The sequence below is a fragment of the Mycteria americana genome, chromosome 1 (assembly GCF_035582795.1).
Source record: "Mycteria americana isolate JAX WOST 10 ecotype Jacksonville Zoo and Gardens chromosome 1, USCA_MyAme_1.0, whole genome shotgun sequence".
Lineage (NCBI taxonomy): Eukaryota > Metazoa > Chordata > Aves > Ciconiiformes > Ciconiidae > Mycteria > Mycteria americana.
The window spans coordinates 155,437,408-155,456,604 of record NC_134365.1 but is presented as its reverse complement, the minus strand read 5'-3'; the positions used below and the strand labels follow the sequence as shown (position 1 = coordinate 155,456,604).

At 44.9% G+C, this 19,197-nt stretch overlaps 1 protein-coding gene across 1 annotated transcript; it reads left to right on the top strand.

Moving 5' to 3' along the window:
- The first annotated feature begins 2,078 nt into the window (after positions 1-2,078).
- On the top strand, positions 2,079-15,616 carry F10 (coagulation factor X). The gene is made up of 8 exons (XM_075525588.1): positions 2,079-2,251; positions 4,694-4,854; positions 6,376-6,400; positions 9,109-9,222; positions 10,358-10,498; positions 11,621-11,871; positions 13,298-13,415; positions 14,227-15,616. Exons 1-8 carry the CDS (start codon positions 2,182-2,184, stop codon positions 14,772-14,774), a joined length of 1,428 nt encoding a protein of 475 aa, XP_075381703.1. The 5' UTR covers positions 2,079-2,181; the 3' UTR covers positions 14,775-15,616.
- Positions 15,617-19,197: the final 3,581 nt, after the last annotated feature.

Below are 19,197 nucleotides of genomic sequence, written 5' to 3'. Positions count from 1 at the left end.
CAGAGCCTCTCTCGTTCTGCATCCATTTTCTGGTAAGGGACAGAGCTAGATGCTGAGAGAAAGACTGTCAGCAACACATCAAGCACACCATGATCCTTCCTCCGGCTACCCTCTCAGCTTCTGGTAATCAGTGATGTACAGACTTCCTGAGCCAGAAGTTGCATTAGGTTGAATAGTCATGAATGAACCTGTTGTCCACAAATGTGTGCAATCTCTTTTGAACACATTTATGCTTCTGGCTTTCACAACTTCCCATGCTGATGGGTCCTGTAATGTAATGATGCAATAGCAGAAGAAAGAGAAAAAGTGTTGCTTTCAGCTTGTGTTACAGTAGCTTTCTCCAACAGTTGCAGTGGCAACAGCTAGATTTGAGGGGGAGGAACTGTAGAGAGTCTCCAGGACAAGAAAGCTGGGAAAAGGTTAATTCCACATTTACAGGTCTGCTACAAAAACTTGATTTTAGTCTTCTTGCACCAAGCGTTATTGCAGTAAGGCTATTAAGTGTAATATTTAACCCTGTATTTATGAGTGGTGAAGAATACCACTGATTTAATCTTATCTTTGCCTTGGTATTATGCTCATCAATACAGAGGAAGGCAAATGAAAGGGAATGTTTGTTTAATTTGCCATCCAGTATAATCCAAATTGTACTCTCTGTCCTGAGATCTAAAACCAGAATAGGATAATTGTCTGACCATCTGCAAAACACTGCCAAAGACCATTCTCTAAAGCCTTAATGCACAAATGCATTAAGGAGCCTGAGGAGCTCTGAAAACACCATCAACTATACCATTAAAAAATGTACCTTCTAATCTAAGCATGAAAACAGTGAAAAGGTGAGGGAGATAAAACTGACCAGGAGATTAGAAAACAGTTTCAGTATCTTATGTAAAACTTACACTTCGGATTCATTCAAATCATGCTGCGTATCAGCTCAATCACAAAAGCTTATCAGCAAGTAGAACACTTACAATTGACCATACTCTATTATTAGGGGAAAACATTGACATTATATGGTACATATACCATGCAATACTGAACTTCCTATAACCTGCTTTCTGACATAGAAGAATGGTATACGGTTCATTTAAGTAGTGAACTGAATTGGGAAAAGCAGCAAATTCCAGAGACCTCAGAAACAAGAGGTCTTACAGTACGAAAACATACCCCAGAGGTTCTCATTACTCCTAAAAGGAAAGCATATATGCCAGCAGAATATATTCCCAGGGAGGAAGGCAACTAGGAGCAGCAACCAGCAAATAAAACCTCATTTTCATTGAGATGAGGCACTCAGCATTGCAAAATCATCCCTCCAGACCCCTCAAGCTAGAACAGTTTGGGGTTTTCCATGCTCCATAAGATGATTTCTTCTCTGTAATGTTCCAGTGTAAATATTGACATTTATGAGCAAATCATCATCTTGCAGAAAAAGGCTAAAATGCTGAAAGAAAACAACCAGTACTAACGGCTGCACATTAGGAATGACTTTTTCAAAACGAAGCTGGGTTTTAGGTATATTTTTAATATAACAGCCTGTTTAAACGAGGCGAGAAGGTGAAGGAGGCCCGACGGCAGGCTCTGGAAGCACCAAAGACGTGGCCTCCGCAGCGCACAGAGACCTCACCGGCCGCAACCGAGGGAAACCCCCCCAAAAAGGGGAGAGGGAGGCCAGCTCCCGGCGAGGGCCGGGCCGAGGTCACCGGGCCCCGGGTGTCGAAAGCAGGGAGCCAGCAGCTTCTGGTGTTGGCATGCGGGGAAGGCGGGTGGGAGCTGCCCCGGGCGGCGCGGGCGTTTGCGGCGGGAGCCCGCCTTTGCCCCCGCTCGGCCTCACACCTGCCAGCGCCGGGCCCAGGCGACGCCAGCCTCGGCCAAGCCCTTGCTTATTAAAGTGACGATTCACGTCCCCTCCCCCGCAAACAACAGGTACAATTAAAAAAGCCGGCTGCCGTGGGTTTTAAAAGGAAAAGAAAGAAGGAGAGCCTCATCATCAGGCCGCCCCCCCGGACTGAGACATCCCGCGGCGGCTTTCCCCCTGCCCCGGCGCTTCCGCTATTTCTGGGCAGGGTGAGGCAACGCCGCTTCAGTCTCTCCCTGCCCGCGGGGGTGAAGGCTTCGGCTCCCGTCCCGTCCCGTCCCGTTCCGTCCCGCCGGGCCGGCAGCAGCGGGGGGCACCGCGCCACCATGGCCGGCCGCCTGCGGCTCCTCCTGCTCTGCGCGGCGCTGGCGAGCGAGCTCCGGGCTGAAGAAGGCAGTAAGGCGGCACCTTTTTTATTTGGGGGGGGGGGTGTCCTCTTCCTCACAGCCTTTGGGGGGGGGGGCTGCCGGAGGAACGCGGGAGGCGGTGGCGGGTCGCCGCTGCGGGCCGGGGGCTCGCAGCCCTCGGTGCGTGAGGGGGACAGCCCTCCGGTCCCCGCCGAAGCAGGGGGCCCTGCCGGCCCCTGCCTGCGCGGGGAGCTGCGGCCGTTAGGACGCGGCGGGGGACGCCAGCCGGCACCCCAGGGCTCGTCCTCCCCGGGCGACTGGGTTTCCAAGCCGGCAGAAGGCTTGTCTGCACCTGTGCCGCCCCCGCACCCCGCCGAAAGACGGGCGAGCTCTGCCTCGGGGCAGGGACCTGCCAGGGGGCACCTCGGGGTGCTTGAGGCCCAGGGGCGAGGTGTCCCGCTGAGGTCTCGTGTGGCCTTTCTGTAAAGAAAGGGCTCTCGTCTGGCCTTTCATGATTCCCCCCTGTAAAATGGGATTGCTGGCCCTCCCCGTTGTCCGCGCCGGGAGGACAACTGCCCTCGCGGCCTGTGGTGCTCGTGTCCGTGATGGGGAAGGCTGTCCGAGGCTCGGTTGGGTGCACTTGGCCGTGCAGGGGCTGGGGCGCAGAGGGGGAGCACGTCCCTCCACCCTCTGTTTGTGCCACTACGGTCAACACCAAAGTCCAGCGCAGCATCAGCAAGTGGCTTCTCAAAAGTCGTTAACTCTTCCTTCAGTGAGTCAGGCTGCTTAGGCTTTAAAATGAGGTCCTCTGCCCATTTCTGGAACGTCCTACTTCAGTTGACCAACGCCTGTTGCTCCTTGATGTCTCTGAAGAAGGAAGCGTGATGGAAAGCTTGGGAAAGAGAACGACCAGCCTCAGAAGCCTAATCGGCTAGTTCAAGTTTACAAAAAACATCCTCTTAGGCGGGTGATGTGGAGGCAAAGGAATACAGAGGCGATAACCCCACCAGCTGTGTCCTGTCACTTTCCTGTCACTGCAGAGAGGGATTTAAGGGCAAATAACATAGTGGGTGAATGAACTAACAGTTGCTGAGCCAGAAGCTACAAGCATTTTCTGTAAGCCTTCCTTGCAAGGAGCCTTTCAGAATAAGCGGGGCTCCAAAGTACTCGTGGGCTCTATGGGATTGATTAACAGAAATGGCACTGGCAGAATTTGGCTCCCTGTTGCTGATACACCAATTTCAGTGAAAGCAGAGTACCCACTGTGTTTGCTTAGAGGATACTAGGGTGTATGATTACTATCAGCTAGTTTATTTATTGCTGAATTGAGCTGCATGAAGGATGCTCCAGAAGGTACATGCAAGCTGCCCACTGAGCATGAGCCATTGGCCTTGAAGTCCCATCTGCAGCACTGTCTTCCACACTCCAGTCTGTGGTTGCAAAGTATTTTTTATCTTTAAATTCCAGGTGTTCAGAACATAGTTAAATGCCAGCTTCCAGACTCTGCAAACTTTCCTAGAGTGTATGCTTTTTACAGGGTAACTGGCAATTTATTTACTCCAGTGTTGTTTCTGTTTTTCCTATCTGGTAACGTGTGCACAAGTCACTGGAGAGTAACACTATTGTTCACGCAGCCAAGTGGCTGAGCTGAGTTTAATGCCTCTGATCCTTCAGTTTAAATCAACAGCTACTTGCATCTTGAACTTGAAGGCAGCAGGTCTCACGCCTCTGTGACACCAAGCTTTTAAAAAATAAAACAACCCAGCAAACTGACCTCAGGTGTACTTTTCTGCTAAAGCTGACGTTCATTTACTTTGCTCTTCGTTAAATCTTAGAATGTAGCTGCCTTAGCTCTACCTGCACACATATCAGTAGGGCAGGAACATTACTACAGGCAAGTGGGAAGTGTTCTTAAGAGGGAAGGAAGACCCCAGGGCAGCGCAGTGGGATTTGGGGTGGTGAAGGGCACTAGAACTCATACATGGGCTGGACCATGAAACAGCTTTTCCCATCTGTCAGTATACATTACTGCATCTTGAGTTTGTGTGGCATTTAGTTTCTGCACCACAAACCCCTGGAGTAGGTGGTGGTGTTGCCTGGTTGTCAGCTTTAAAACCAAATCAAGGAATGCAGTCTCCCTGGCCTTCAGGGAAAGTCATTCTGATTAAGACTGGAGTCTTCAGCAGGAGCAACAGAAATACAAGCCCTCAGCAGCAACCTGCACGTTCTTATTGTCAAGACTAAAAACAGTAGGAGAGAATTTTGGGTGCCTGCAGTTTGTCCTGGAGTCACTGATTCTCAGAGAGAGACTGCTCTGAGAGATCCTGAGATGCATCAGTCTGTGTGAGGACTGATCTCACAGGTAACGTTGCTTACAGGTAGAGTGGTGAGAGGGTCTGTTTTGGTTTTGTTTCCACTTCACTTATTTCTAGTGACTCTTTACCATCACCAAATGTTATCTGCCATCTGTATCATTTTCTCTATTATCTAGTATTCATCAAGAAAGAAAATGCCGACAAGTTCTTGGAAAGAACAAAACGTGCTAACTCTTTTTTGGAGGAATTGAAGAAAGGGAATATTGAAAGAGAATGCAATGAGGAGCGCTGCTCAAAAGAAGAAGCAAGAGAAGCCTTTGAAGACCAGGAGAAAACTGTAATGATGAACTAATATGAAACATAGATCTATATCTTTCATGTTTACAAAATAGTATTAATAGTACAAAATAGCATTAATAGTACAAAATAGTCTTTTGAGCTGGGCATCAGAACTTACAAGTTGCACTCCCATCGTTTAACACAAAGAATAAATAGTGGTTCTGACTGTGGTTGGAATTGCTAAGGCATAAACATACAATAACAGTCTTAATTTAGCTCTTGCAAAGCCAGCCCATATTAAAGCCTCTATTCTTTTACCTGTTCTCATCTGTTTAATTGCCATTGTGAGGTATTTGACCTTTAAATGATTTGATACTACCCATGTTAGAAATATGTTCACCCTGTCTGGGTGGTGTAGCTGAGTGTCATGACTATGTTCAAGAGTTCTTAGGTGGAGAGTCCATGGGAAGGTTGAGAAAGCAAACGCTGACATGGAACTTCATGGGAGAATTTTGCCAAACTTATCTCAAGCAGCTGTGCAGTGCTTATTGTTTTGTGGCTCTCTTTTTCAGTATCTGAATTGACAGAATGTATACTGTGGAACAGTTCTTATATGCCTTAATGTTAAATTGCCCACATGGAATGAAGTTTGTATGTGTGACTCTTGTGTCACCTTCCCTACCCTGATGGCTGCTTAACTTTAGCCAGAAATGTGATCTGTTCCCAAGCTCAAGGGAGCGTTAAAGAGATGGGGCAACTATGGGGACGGGGGTCAGTAGAAAAGGTGGTATTTGAAAACTTGCAGTGACTTGGTGGTGGAGGGGAATTGGGAACATTGGCTGTAGCTATGTAGCTGTTAAGAACAGCCCTGAAACTGGAGTTACGGCCAGATTGATTTCACTTTAGTATTACTTGATGGCCAGAATGTTCTTGGAGTGGCCCTGAGATGACCTGGATGGGGAGTCACGGGTACATCTCCAGGGTACTTCAGAGCATAAAGGTTGGCTGATCTGTAGCAGAACCAGCATAGCCTGTTCTGCCTGGTGACCAGGTGTCATTGAAAAGGACTGTCTTGGACAGACAGCATACCTGGAGTCCTCAGTGCAGAGGGAAAGAAGAACACAAATAGGACAAAATATTTTTAAATCTCAGGATTTCTGAGGTCTTGATTGATGGGGGTACAGGGCAGGATGGAGACTGAGAAATTGGCATTACAGGAATGTAAGTAAATTCAGTCAAAACTGATGGAAAGATACAATTACACAAGAAATCAAGTGCCTTATGCTGAGTGAGTCACATCAGGAAATCTCTAAGGAGTTTTAGATATTTCTGAAAAATGCATGAGGCTTGTTTCTGTAGAGCTGGGCAGTATAGGTGGATCATATGGTTTTAATTTATTAAATGGTAATAGCAGGCTGCAAGGCACTGTATGTGCCTGTAACTTAAATATTTGTTTTAAAAATTGTTAGCTGCAAGTATCCTCTGTATGAAAGCTCTAATATTCTTCTGAAGAATTCAGTAATTCTCATCTCACTCTTTTTGTCTCCTTTTATTCCCCTTTTCCCACACCTACCTGTAGGAGGAATTCTGGAACATCTATGTAGGTAAGAAACACTCTGTATTTGTTTAGAGAATTAAGCTTCCTTATTGCAAGGCTAAAAAGGATGCACCTCTTAAGTAATCACTTCCTGCTCCCTTGCTTCCTCCCTTTCCACCGTAGGACACCCTCACTCTGTGTTTCCTTTGAAGAAGGAATCTGATTTACTGCCTTGCTGGTGCTTGAACCCTGTTGTTTCATTCGAAGGCAAGGTTCAGCTGCCTCCAATTGCTGGGATGATCTTTGGCCTCTCAAAAAAAGAATAGTGGCCCTTTGCACGCAAAGGACAATGAGAAGCAGAAACTGGGCGTGTGACTCTGCCAGTCAGTTGTCCTCCAGAGAGGCAGCCCCAGATGGGGGAATTCAAGATGCAAAGAGTCATAGATGAGGGTGACGCTTAAATGCCGTAGCCAACACAAAGTTATTAAACTGTATCACACAGTTGCATGCCAGTTTCACGTCACCTTCCATGCCAGAGTGTTGCCGATTCCTGTATTATTCTGTGGGATTTGTTTTCTACAGAACTGTTTGGCATTCAAGGAAGACATGCCAGTAGATTAGCAGATACTACCTATCAGTCTTTTCTGTTTTTTTTCCTAAAGGTCTGAGTTGTATTTATTAGGGTTCTAGTGTTCGTAATGACCATGCAGGGACAGATTTTCAATGTATTAGTGTTCGGTCATGTGTTCTCCTGAAAGTATGTGTCCAGCTTGCATGTGAGGAAGAATACCTCAAAAATGTTGACCAAAGACAGCTCAGCTTTGTCTTTTGGAGTCTGCAGAAAATTGAAGACAGTTGCCACGAAGAAGATGCAGACTTTCACAATCCTCTAAGTGGGGGATGAACTCTGCAACCTACAGGCTGAAATTTCAAGCAAAGCCTGCGTCAGTGTTGCAGTGAACAGGAGTGGAAAATTTCAAACCATTTTCTCATGAGAATACAAGCAGCGGAACATTAGTGCCAGTGCTCTTAGCGGAAATGCCAATTTCATACATTTTAAACCACAGTCCATGAATGGTTTATCTATGTCCAGAAGTATTGAAAACCACAGCTGCCCTCAGTCAAGTTACTAGAACAATTCATTCTTGCTTCCTTTTTTAGTAGGGGATTCTGCAATGCTTTTGTGCAATACTGATATAAAACTCATTGCCACAGCAGCAACTACAGTGTAGGGAAAAACTAAACAAGTATGGTTTCTAACACTAGGATGCTGCTTAGCTAAGACCACTACAGAATGGAGTGCTCTGGCACTGCAGAGGAGGCAGAAAGCAGGAGCTGTGCTGCAGGCTTCGAGTCTGTCCTTCTTTTGGTAAATGGTGGTCTCGCCTTCCCTCTGTTGAGGAGGGACCTCAGTCTTCCATACCTCTGTGGTGGACCACACAGGTGCAGCATGGGGAGCGCTGTTGGTTTTGGCCAGTGCAGGTACAGAAGGGATGTTGAGGCATGGGGGCAGTACACAAAGCCCCGCAGATGTTCCCTGTGACTGATAAAGCTGCAGCAGATGAGGTCACAGGCCAGAGCCGCCATGCAGGTGGCAAGCTGGATCCAGAGGAGGAGCAGCTTCTTGCATCTTGTCTCCTCTGTGGGCATTGCCGTTCTTCCAGCCACTCCAAGCAGGGGCAGAACAGGTGGTAAAACACAGAAATTTGAAGAGTGTGTATCATCTAAAGCAACAAATTATTATTAAGCAAGTGCCACTTCACCAGATATCCTGCTTTTCTTATAAAACAGGGCAGAAGAGCCCAGCAAGGTCATGTGATGGGGGAATGCATTCGTTACAGCAGGTCACTAGATGGGAGAGACCATGGCAGTTGCATCCACGCAGAAGTGAGATGCCTTTGTGGGGGTGGGAGAAAGGGCTGCTACGTGGAACGTGTCTCCAAACGCAGTGCAGCCTCACTGTCCTACATGTAACTGAGTTTGTGAGATACGTGTGGCTGTGGCTCTGGAGTCAGGTCAGCCAGTTGTGCCCAGGTCACAGAAAGGAAGAAAGGCTGCAGAACTGCCTTTCAAATGTGGGAGATCCCAGCGTAGATGTGGGGAGCGTGAGGTAAGAGCTAATTTTTTGAAGCTCAAGTTCTCACCTCAATGGATACAATGGGACAATTTTTGGTGCTGTAAGCAGCACAAAACAGGAATTTGGCCTGCACACATGGATTTAGCAGAGCTTTTAAAGCATTTTTTGTTTGTTTTTTTAATTTTCTGATTAATATGCTGGTGTCTGTTTCTTTAAATGAACAATACTGCAGGCAAAAGACATGCACAAGGGATGAGGTGACCTTTAAGGAAATAAAAGCTGAGTTGTCATTATTTTGTGGAAATTGTAGGGAAATGCAAGAGGCCAGAAGGTTAATATCTTCAGGCAGCAGTTGCAACGTGGAAATGTCCTGTCTGCTTTTACAGCCTTCACTATAAATAATGTATATACTCTGACCATGAAGTATTACTTTATCATCCTACAAAAAAAGGCTTGCATATCCACTGTCATACAGTAGCCACCAAAAACAGATTGCAAAACTGAGGATATGTGTATGAATCGTTGCTGATATGGAATGATTGCATTTATACTCTTTGTTCCATCTGGAATGTGGCAATTCACAGGACATACATTTTAAAAGGAAAGATGAAAGATTGAGTATTAAACTAACACCTCTTCAGAGTTCACTGAAATGCTTACGCTCTTACAATAATTTGTTTTTTGGTTTGTTTTTGTAGATGGGAACCAGTGCAGCTCAAATCCTTGTCACTATGGTGGACATTGTAAAGATGGAATTGGTTCCTACACTTGCTCGTGCTTGGATGGTTATCAAGGCAAGAACTGTGAATTTGGTAGGTTTCTGCTTTAGAGAACTGTGGCAGTGAATTTCCCAGGGAGCTGAAACATAGAGAGTTAACCCTTTCTTAATGAGCATTGTTTACCTCTTGGAAAAACACATAGAATAGGGTGGCAGTCAACAATGAGTTGGAGGACAGAAACACAAAGCCCTGGTGGCTCTACAGCTGGGTAGTGTTAGAATCATAGAATTATAGAATGGTTTGGGTTGGAAGGGACCTTTAAAGGTCATCTAGTCCAACCACCCTACAATGAGCAGGGACATCTTCGACTAGACCAGGTTGCTCAGACCCCCATCCAACCATGAATGCTCCAAAGTTACACGTACTCCAAAGCAAGCCCTCTTAATTATGATAATGCCTCTTTACATGAGCTTGAATCCCCAAAACATGATGATAAAACTAAGAAGCATAGGATTCTTATAACTGATATCGAAGAGCCTTTACTCCAGGTACAGAAGTACAGCCTCCCTGCTCAGCTCACAGCAGTGAAGAATCAAAGAAAGCAGATTTCAGTAGACAATGCAGACTTTTTCAGCCTTGCAAGGAATCATTTTTTGCATATTAATCCTTCCTGATCTCACTTCTGTGACATACAGCTACTACCCTACTGATGTCATTGGAACATCTATTGGTAGCCCGGAAGTAAGAATGGTGAGCCCAGAGAAAGAAGGTGTGGAACTGAAGTTCAGACATGGGACTGAGGGGAGTGACAAGGAGTTGAGTTTTTTAAGGCAGTGGAACTGAAGTTCAGACACAGGACTGAGGGGAGTGATGAGTTTTTTAAGGCAGGAGGGAGGAATCGTGCGAGGATTTACCAACATCTGGACTTCTCTGTTAGTGTTTTATCCATTCTTCCACTGTCATTTTGTCTCTGCTTTTTTAAGCTCACCATGACATGGCCACTGGGCCCACTTGGACTTGGCAAGCATGTTTCATTTGGTGGATGTGACTGCTTTGTAAGGCATAAGCTAATGTTAGCCACTCGTGTTGTTACTGAGATGTGCTTCAGGTGTTTTACAGGTGGAGATACAGTTCCTGTTTAAAGAGTGCGGTTTAAATGGGTGAACTTCAAGATCTTCTGTGAAGTCAGTGCTTATTTACAGTCTTTCTCCAAACTTATCTTTTATAGTCATACCAAAGTACTGCAAAATAAACAATGGTGACTGTGAGCAGTTCTGCAGCATCAAAAAAAGCGTACAGAAGGATGTTTTGTGTTCCTGTGCAAAAGGGTATGTTCTAGCAGAGGATGGCAAACGCTGTGTTCCATCAGGTATGAAGCCACGTAATAAACTAATAGCAATGGTGGTGAGACCTGTTTCACAGTTAAAGAATGTCTTTTGAACCGTCAGTATTGTACATGACATAGATTTAACACTGTGGCCAATGCCCAGCCAGTCCCCGAGCAGCAATCACTGACCCCGGCCAGCTCCCCCCAGTCTATATACTGAGCATGATGCCATGTGGTATGGAATAGCCCTTTGGCCAGTTGGGGTCAGCTGTCCTGGCTGTGCCCCCTCCCAGCTTCTTGTGCACCTGGCAGAGCAGGGGAAGCTGAAAAGTCCTTGACTTAGTATAAGCACTGCTTAGCAACAACTAACACATCAGTGTGTATCAACATTATTCTCATACTAAATCCAAAACACAGCACTATATTAGCTACTAGGAAGAAAATTAACTCTATCCCAGCTGAAACCAGGACAAAAACCTGGATTTAGTACCCTTTGCAAGGTGCCTCTCACAAAATTATCTGAGTAAACTCTGCTGTTGACAGGAGAAAAGTGATTGCAGTTATATCTCATTTACTTAAACATTTACACTCCATATAAAATAGCAGCACACTAAAACTTTTCTACTTTAGATTTCAGTTAACCTAATCCAATAGTAACTGATGACATTAATTAATTATGATTAATGCTATTTACATTTGTACATTTTTGTTGTATTTCAACAAACCTGGAGGGACGAATAAGTCAACCATATACTCATGATGTCAGTTTTTATATCCTTTATAACTAATAATAAATTGCTGTCATGAGCCATACTGTTCCTAAAATAAAACACTTCACTCAGTTTCCTAATTAAGATGGTTTTAGTAAGAGCAAGTGCATGAATATAGCAATGTAAACAATTGAAGATAATGTTTTAAATTTTAAATGCTTTGAAAACACTGTCCAGAGACTGAACCTATGGACAAGTTTTAGAACTGCAAAATGGCTTGCATTTTTCAAGCCATCTGGTCTTCCTCCTTTGTTGCATCTGCCAAGGTTTTGCTTGTGTTTTGAAAACAGGACAGCTGCATTAACTGATTTATTGTGAGATGGTGTTGTCAAGGAGTTTCCTCTTGTGCTAGTGTTTCTGTCCTTCTCTAATTTTAATATTCTTGTCTTTACAGTAAAGTATCCTTGTGGAAGAGTTGTTGTGACAAGAAAAAAAAGGTCGGTTATTTTACCCACTGATAATAGCAATGTAACTAGTGATCAAGATGTCCCTCCCACAAATGGAACAAGTTTGGAGGAAGACATTGTTACTACCACAGAAACCTCAACCCTCCGTCCTGGCAATGGAACAGGTAGCAAGACTCCATATGTCGATACCAGGATAGTAGGTGGTGATGAGTGTCTTCTTGGCGAATGTCCATGGCAGGTAAATCTGGTGTTTGTGCTCTGCATGTAAGCGGAACGTGTTTCTGAGGGAAAGCATGCAATTGTTCATTTAACCTGGTTGCTTTCTGAATGTTATCCATGTAGTGTGCCATTTGTAGCTGGAGGTAGCTGAATTGCATGAACCTGGGCACTTAGATGTGCTGTTCTGCAAACTGCAGCCTTAAATTTCAAAATGAAAGGCTTTGTGCAATTTGTATCAAAAAATAGTGTGGCCAGCAGGACTAGGGAAGAGATCGTGCCCCTGTACTCGGCACTGGTGAGGCCGCACCTCGAATGCTGTGTTCGGTTTTGGGCCCCTCACTACAAGAAGGACATTGAGGTGCTGGAGCGTGTCCAGAGAAGGGCAACGAAGCTGGTGAAGGGTCTGGAGCACAAGTCTGATGAGGAGCAGCTGAGGGAACTGGGGTTGTTTAGCCTGGAGAGAAGGAGGCTGAGGGGAGACCTTATCGCTCTCTACAACTACCTGAAAGGAGGTTGTGGAGAGGTGGGGGTCGGTCTCTTCTCCCAGGTAACAAGTGATAGGACAAGAGGAAATGGCCTCAAGTTGCACCAGGGGAGGTTTAGACTGGATATTAGGAACAATTTCTTTACTGAAAGGGTTGTCAAGCATTGGAACAGGCTGCCCAGGGAAGTGGTTGAGTCGCCATCCCTGGAAGTATTTAAAAGATGTTTGGATGAGGTGCTTAGGGACATGGTATAGTGGTGGTCTTGGTAGTGTTAGGTTTACGGTTGGACTGGATGATCTTAAAGGTCTTTTCCAACCTATACAATTCTGTGATTCTGTGATTCTGTAATTTTAGATGCTGCTGCTTAACCTGTCACCAGAGAGGGCTTTTGAGTCATGCTGGCCTACCAGTGTCATTTTTGCAGATTATATTCCAGTTCTGCCTGATAGCAGTCCATTTAGGTAGTATACCCAAGAGCATGTCAGATAAGCATGCATGTGCTTCACAAATAAGGTTTCGTATCTAAGTTTTCCTCTTGAGTTTGGACCAGCCAAAATGAGTGTGAGTTCCTGTATTTGGGACACTAAGAGGGGGTCAAATGGGAACAGAACTTGGACAGGAATTCTTTGGGGTGGTAAGTCCAAGGGATGGAGTGATTTGGGGGCTGCACTCTCCCTGCTCAGTCAGTCAGTGTCTTGTTCCTAAAAGATGTTACTAAGCACTGTGAGTGAGGTAACACGGAAGCCAAACATCTACTTCACGTAAAGACAATTGAGACTCTGTAGCAGTATGTGCCAATCTGTAGGGTATGCGTGTGTGAATGCAATATTAGGAGAGACCTGCAGGGTAGTACATGTTGCAGTAATAAGCAATGTAGTGTGCAGAGAAATCAGTTACCTGTTTATAGCTCATTGACGTTAAACAGCTCTTAATTCTGCACTTACCTTTTTTCTTTCACAGGCTGTTCTGTTAAACGAGGCAGGGGAAGAGTTTTGTGGTGGAACTATTTTGAATGAAAATTTTATACTTACTGCAGCTCATTGCATGAACCAATCTAAAGAAATCAAAGTTGTCGTTGGTAAGAGGTTATTTATTTTACTCCTGTGATGTTTGAGCATATGTTGCAGGCTAATCCTCTGTGCTCTAAATCTCGTGTGAGATGTACTCATATTACTTTATTTGTTATGGTTTGTGACTTTGTTGTTGTTGTTTTGCTTTTTATGATTTCTTGTTATTGTGGGAATCCTGCTTTGTAATAACAGGGGCAGCTGATATGGAAGGTGATAATGGTGCATCCCTTTCTTCTTTGCCAGTTAGGTGGAAGTGATTAAGAACAAATATTCTAGAAGCGTTGGCTAGCATTGTGTTCATCAGAGTAGTGCTTCTTCAGAAAGCTTATCATTCCTGGCACATCTGAAGCATACAGATTTGTTTCTGCAGGAACACTCAGTAAAGCTATGACACGTTGACTAGAGGAAAAAGAAACAAACTCAAATTATGACTGCTTCATTTCTGAGGCATAATACCAGATCAATACAACTTCATATTTGCACTGTTTTAGCCTTGCCCCGGATTAGTTTCTCTTTCCTGATATAAGCCAGGCTCAAGCTCCTGTAAGAGGTTCCATCCAAAGTTGCATTGGTTTAGCTGAATTGGCTTATGCCTTTATGTGAACTGGTACAAAAATCTCCATAGACAAAAGCTCGGAACTGAAGCTGATCCAGGTGCTGCTAATACATATTGCAATACATTTCTACAGTTTACTTGTATGGTATAAAGGCTTAGGCAAAGTGTTAGGAATGGGTATACTAGTCTCCTCCTTTATCAAGGTTGTTCTTAATTTCTTATACTGTCTCCATATTAATGACCCTTTTAATAATCCTGTACAGGTGAAGTGGACAGAGAAAAGAAAGAACACTCTGAAACAATGCATACTGTGGACAAAATACTTGTTCACTCTAAATACATTGCCGAGACTTACGATAACGACATAGCCTTAATAAAGCTGAAGGAACCCATAACGTTTTCTGAGTACGTTGTCGCAGCATGCCTCCCCGAAGCAGACTTTGCTAATGAAGTTCTGATGAACCAAAGATCTGGGATGGTTAGTGGCTTCGGGCGTGAATTTGAAGGTGGACGACTATCCAAAAAACTGAAAGTGCTTGAAGTCCCTTATGTTGATAGGAACACTTGCAAACAATCTACTAACTTTGTGATAACAGAAAACATGTTCTGTGCTGGTTATGAAACAGAGCAAAAAGATGCTTGTCAAGGAGACAGCGGAGGCCCCCATGTAACCAGATATAAGGATACTTATTTTGTTACTGGAATTGTTAGCTGGGGAGAAGGATGTGCAAAGAAAGGCAAATATGGTGTCTATACCAAACTGTCCAGGTTCTTACGGTGGGTAAGAACAGTCATGAGACAAAATTTATAGTGGTGTGGCGCTTGATCCTTCTGTTAGCTAACAAGGTGCAGTTTCTGTAATGGAAACTTTATTCCTTTTCTTTTTTTTTTTTTGTAGCTACATGTGCTAAACTTGTTTTGAGAGCTGATTGCTTAAAGTTATGGTGGTGCTTCTTTTTGTTTTATTCCTGGCTTTAAGCATGAATGTGCGGACTGCTGGTGTTATTTTGAATTTGTACAATGAGGGGCTTTCCCCAAACAAAATGGCTGCTCAGTGGGGTCTTTTGTTTGCTTGTTTGGTTATTTTTATATTGCCATTTTGGTTCCTGTCTGTTTGCCCAAGTGCTTCCACCAGAGGCTCCTGGACATAATATGAGCCTCCACTAATCATGATGAAAGTGGGAAGGACAGAACTTCAGTTAATCCTCATATTGCAGCCAGCTGGCTCAGTAGGGAGTTTGTTATTAGTAGAGCTGTTTAGCTTCTACCTGGAGATGTATTTAGAAGATTAAGGGAGCAGGGAAGCTTGCTTGGTAAAAGCTGAGACACAAGTAAGTATTCAACATGTGATGCTAAATAACTGCATGTTCCACAAAATTGCCTGCTTAGGTCACAGCAGCTAATTAAAATTGGGTTTTGCTTCATATGGATTGTACTTCACTTTAGTTTAATTTGAACACTTCTGTTCTGCTCATCAGAAAAAAATAAATACGTGCATGTTTACTGTTTTCTGTATCATATTCTGGATTGTGTATGGCTGTGGATTGGAAAGCTCCTTGCCACGTGTACTTGTTCTAGGTGTTTTTGTAAGGTGCAATATTGATGTACACCAGCATTTGAAATAAAACATTCTTTCTTTTTTGTTCTTTTTTTTTTTTTTAATTTGTTCCCTCCGGTCAGCTGACAAATACATGAAGACAAAATCTCATTGGAGAGTGAAAAAAGAGTGAATGTTCCTAAACAAATACGTGTGACTCATTTCACCTACCTTATGTCAAGGCTGATGAGGAGGTAGAGAATGGAGGGGGGTAATTAAAAGACTTTCACTGGCCTAGAGGTTCATAAATGGCAAGTTAGATGCCAAGATACTAATTTTCTTAGAAAGAGGCAAACTCAACCAGTGATTTCCCACACATAGGCTGTTCAGGTACTATGATCTGGTCTGTGCTGTAAGGTTTCCAGGCAGAAGCTCTGCATTCTCACGTTTTTTTGTATGTGGAGTAGTGTTCCTCCATATATTCTTCTTTAAACCTTCTCAGCTTCAGTCCTAGTTACAGAAATCATGGAAAAATTTACAATGGAAGGGACAGATGAAAGTGATCTGGTCCAACCCCATGCGCAAAGCAGGGCTAACATCACAGTTAGAGCAGGTTGTGCAGGGTCCAGTGCAGTCAAGTTTTGAAAAACTTGAGGCAGAGATTTTGTTAGCCCCTGGGCAACCTGTTCCTGTGCTTTAGCACTCTCATGGCTAAAATTTCTCATGTCCAATTGGAATTTTCCTTGTTGCAACCTCTGACTGCTGCCTCATCTTTCTGTGGGCACCTCTGGGAAACGGTCAGCCCTGTCTTCACTGTAATCCCCATTTAGGCAGTGGAAGACTGGAGTTAGATCCCTCCGCTCTTCCTGGCTGAGCAAACCCAGACCCCTCAGCCTGTTACTGTACATCATGTGCTCTAGGCCACTAACCTTCCTGACGGCTTTTCCAAGGCTCCTCCAATCTGTTATGCACCCCTGTTGTCTGAGGTACACTGAACTTCACCAGACACCTGCTACTTATCTCTTAGGGTTCGAGCTGGTACTGACTAGTTTCATGTAGCAGGTGATGTGAGCAAACCAGGTTGAAAAACTAGAAATACAACTCTGCCCAGCAGCAAGATATTGCTGCAGTCAGCAGTAAATGTGGGCAGGAAGGACTGCCAGTCAGTTACCCCAGCTTGATGGCCTCCACCTGTATAAACCCTCAGCGGGCTTCAGTGTTTGTTCAGCAATGTTTGTTACCTGACTTCTTCTGTCCACTGGATTCCTCTTTGAATCCCTTGTCCTACTGGTAGCCTGCCCTGTGCTCCGTCAGGGTGAAATGTCTTCAAAGGGACAACCTCAGGCCTAGGTGCAACCCAAATCCCATTTCTGTACTCGTGCTAAGGGCATTCTTCTACTTCAGTGAAGCCTGAGGACGGAAGTGAAACTCAGACAGGACTATATAAGGTGTTGAGGTGGCTGAGGGGAGGACCTCCCTCTGGCACTGGTGGCAGTAGCTGGGTTTTACTAGCTGGTGTGTATATATGTCCTTGTCAAGCCAAGTAGCACCCTGAGAGCAGGCACACAGCTGGTTTAACAGATGAGCATGCAAGAGGGTGATGAAAGTCCACGTTCGTGTGCAGCATGACTGACATTATTCTGTAGAGCGTGAGAGACTTTGTCCTTGGGCTTTGCAATCGGAGTTTATTTGTCTTTTACAAATGAAACTGGTTCCTAGAGAGCTTTTCAGCCTGTGCCATGGCACCTATAGTGCCCGAGGCTCAAGGGCTTTATATTCATTCCTCGTTCTGTAACAGTGTCTCTGTCATGCTGAGAGGACGAGTGAAACATCTGCTTGCATCTTGGCCTCCTACCAAAGCCCATAACCAACTCTAGGGCCTGCAAGAAAAGAAAGAATTAAAGCACACTTTTTAATGTAGACTAATGGTTTTGAGGTAATTTCACATAGTGAAATTTGAACAGATTGTAAAATCCAGGCAAGAGGTACAGCACACAGTTGCTGTGTAAACTGGGGGGTTTTAAAATACCGGAACTCCTCACAGCAAGCAAACACTGCTGGTTTAGGCAAGAGCTGACATTTACCAAGGATGGTGGAAGGAGAAGCTCTGACCTACCCTCTAGTGCTTAGGCTTCCTCAACCTTCAAGGAAAAGACAGTCCTGAGAAGAAAGGGAGGAAAGGAAGGATGGTAAGTAAAGAGCGCAATCACTTTGAGGCTTTGAGAAGGACTAATATGAAGAATAAAAATGTAGGACATCATTGGTCAGGCTTAGTCCAAGATGATGTATCTGGGCAAGAGACTCTTGTGCATGAGGCATTGGGCTTTGAAAAAATTAGGCTGCTTTCTTTAGACTAAAATAGAGAAGTCCTGAGGAGAAACATAGCTGTAGCCTTCGTGTGTGCAAAAGGCTGCTGCAGAGATGTAGGGACTAATCAGATCTCCATGTCAGTGGTGAAGATAAGACATAGCACATCTCAGTTGCAGTGAGAAAGGTTCAGGGAGATCTCGGGGAAAATCTTCTAACTCTGTGACTAGAAAAAGCCCTCTAATAGATTTTGTCCGGGGGGCAGTGAAGTCTCCGATGTTGGCAGTCTTTGAGAGCAGGAGAGCTGTCAGGCATGCAGCATGATGGGGGCTGCCCTAGGGAACGAAGGTGGACAAGCTGGCCTTCGTTATGGTATCCTACAGTACAGCAGGAAAACACGCTTTTGCAAGTGCGATGTCCAAGTGGAAGCAATTTCCCAGAAGGATTCTTCGCTGGAGCCTTGGCCAACATGCCAAAAATAATAAGAGGTAAACTGGGTCCCTTGCTGGCTCAGTGAGCTGGGCTGGGTGATGCTGGAGGTCTTGCCAGCCCCTGTTTTCTGTGCTTCCAGGCGAGCAACGCAAGCAAAGGGTCACTGTTACGGTCTTGCATTTGTGACCTGCACTACCACAGCAATAACAAGCAAAGTTTTCCTTCCTCTTTCCTGCTCCCTGACAAGGTGACTCACCTGACAGGATTGTCTTCTATCGGCAGGGCCCCAGACCACAAGGCCCTGTCAACAGCTGTCCCCGTGGAGTGGTGTGAGCCAGGAAAAAAAAAAAAAATCCATCCAGAATAAGGTGGAAATTGATGAATTTGTGAAAGTATGGTCTGGCCTGGTGCTTGTGACAGAGACTGGATTCTGTGTGTCCCAGAGGCCCCATCCAGCCTGCTGCATCTGCACAGGGTACCTGCTTACCAGCACCACTGGATTCAGAGGCTTCACCTACCAGCATGACAATCAATTTCACCCTACCTAAAGCACTGCAAACTACAGCGGTTTGGAATAAAAGAGACCAAAATCTTGTGCAATACCTTATAGACCTAGCCCAGAAAAAAGCCTGAATATTCCCTCTTGGTTTTTTTCTTGTTCTGATTAGCTCCGTGCTTTCCTTGCTTCCTAAGGCACTACCAGAGCTGGGAGGCAACATCTGTGCAATACACTTACTGAGCTCTTCAAATTTGGTGCCCTGAGCTACTCCTCACTTCTGAGACGCTTTCCTGCTTCTGCCCAGCTTGCCGGAGGCACAAAGCTCTGGCTCTGGTTGTTCTGTCTGCCTTGGGGCATCGGCAACAGCCAGATCACTTACTTTAGCTCCTTGCTGCCTGGCTAGTAAAGCTCTTTTAGGGAGGCTTTGTCCATATTTCCTGAAGGTGTAGTGGACTGGGA

Bases quoted from the DNA above. Each gene is read 5' to 3' on its own strand.
- F10 (XM_075525588.1), top strand. From the start codon at position 2,182: ATGGCCGGCCGCCTGCGGCTCCTCCTGCTCTGCGCGGCGCTGGCGAGC. The intron at 4,855-6,375 runs GTAATGATGAAC...ACCTACCTGTAG, and splicing joins TTGAAGACCAGGAGAAAACT to GAGGAATTCTGGAACATCTA. The intron at 13,416-14,226 runs GTAAGAGGTTAT...AATCCTGTACAG, and splicing joins AGAAATCAAAGTTGTCGTTG to GTGAAGTGGACAGAGAAAAG.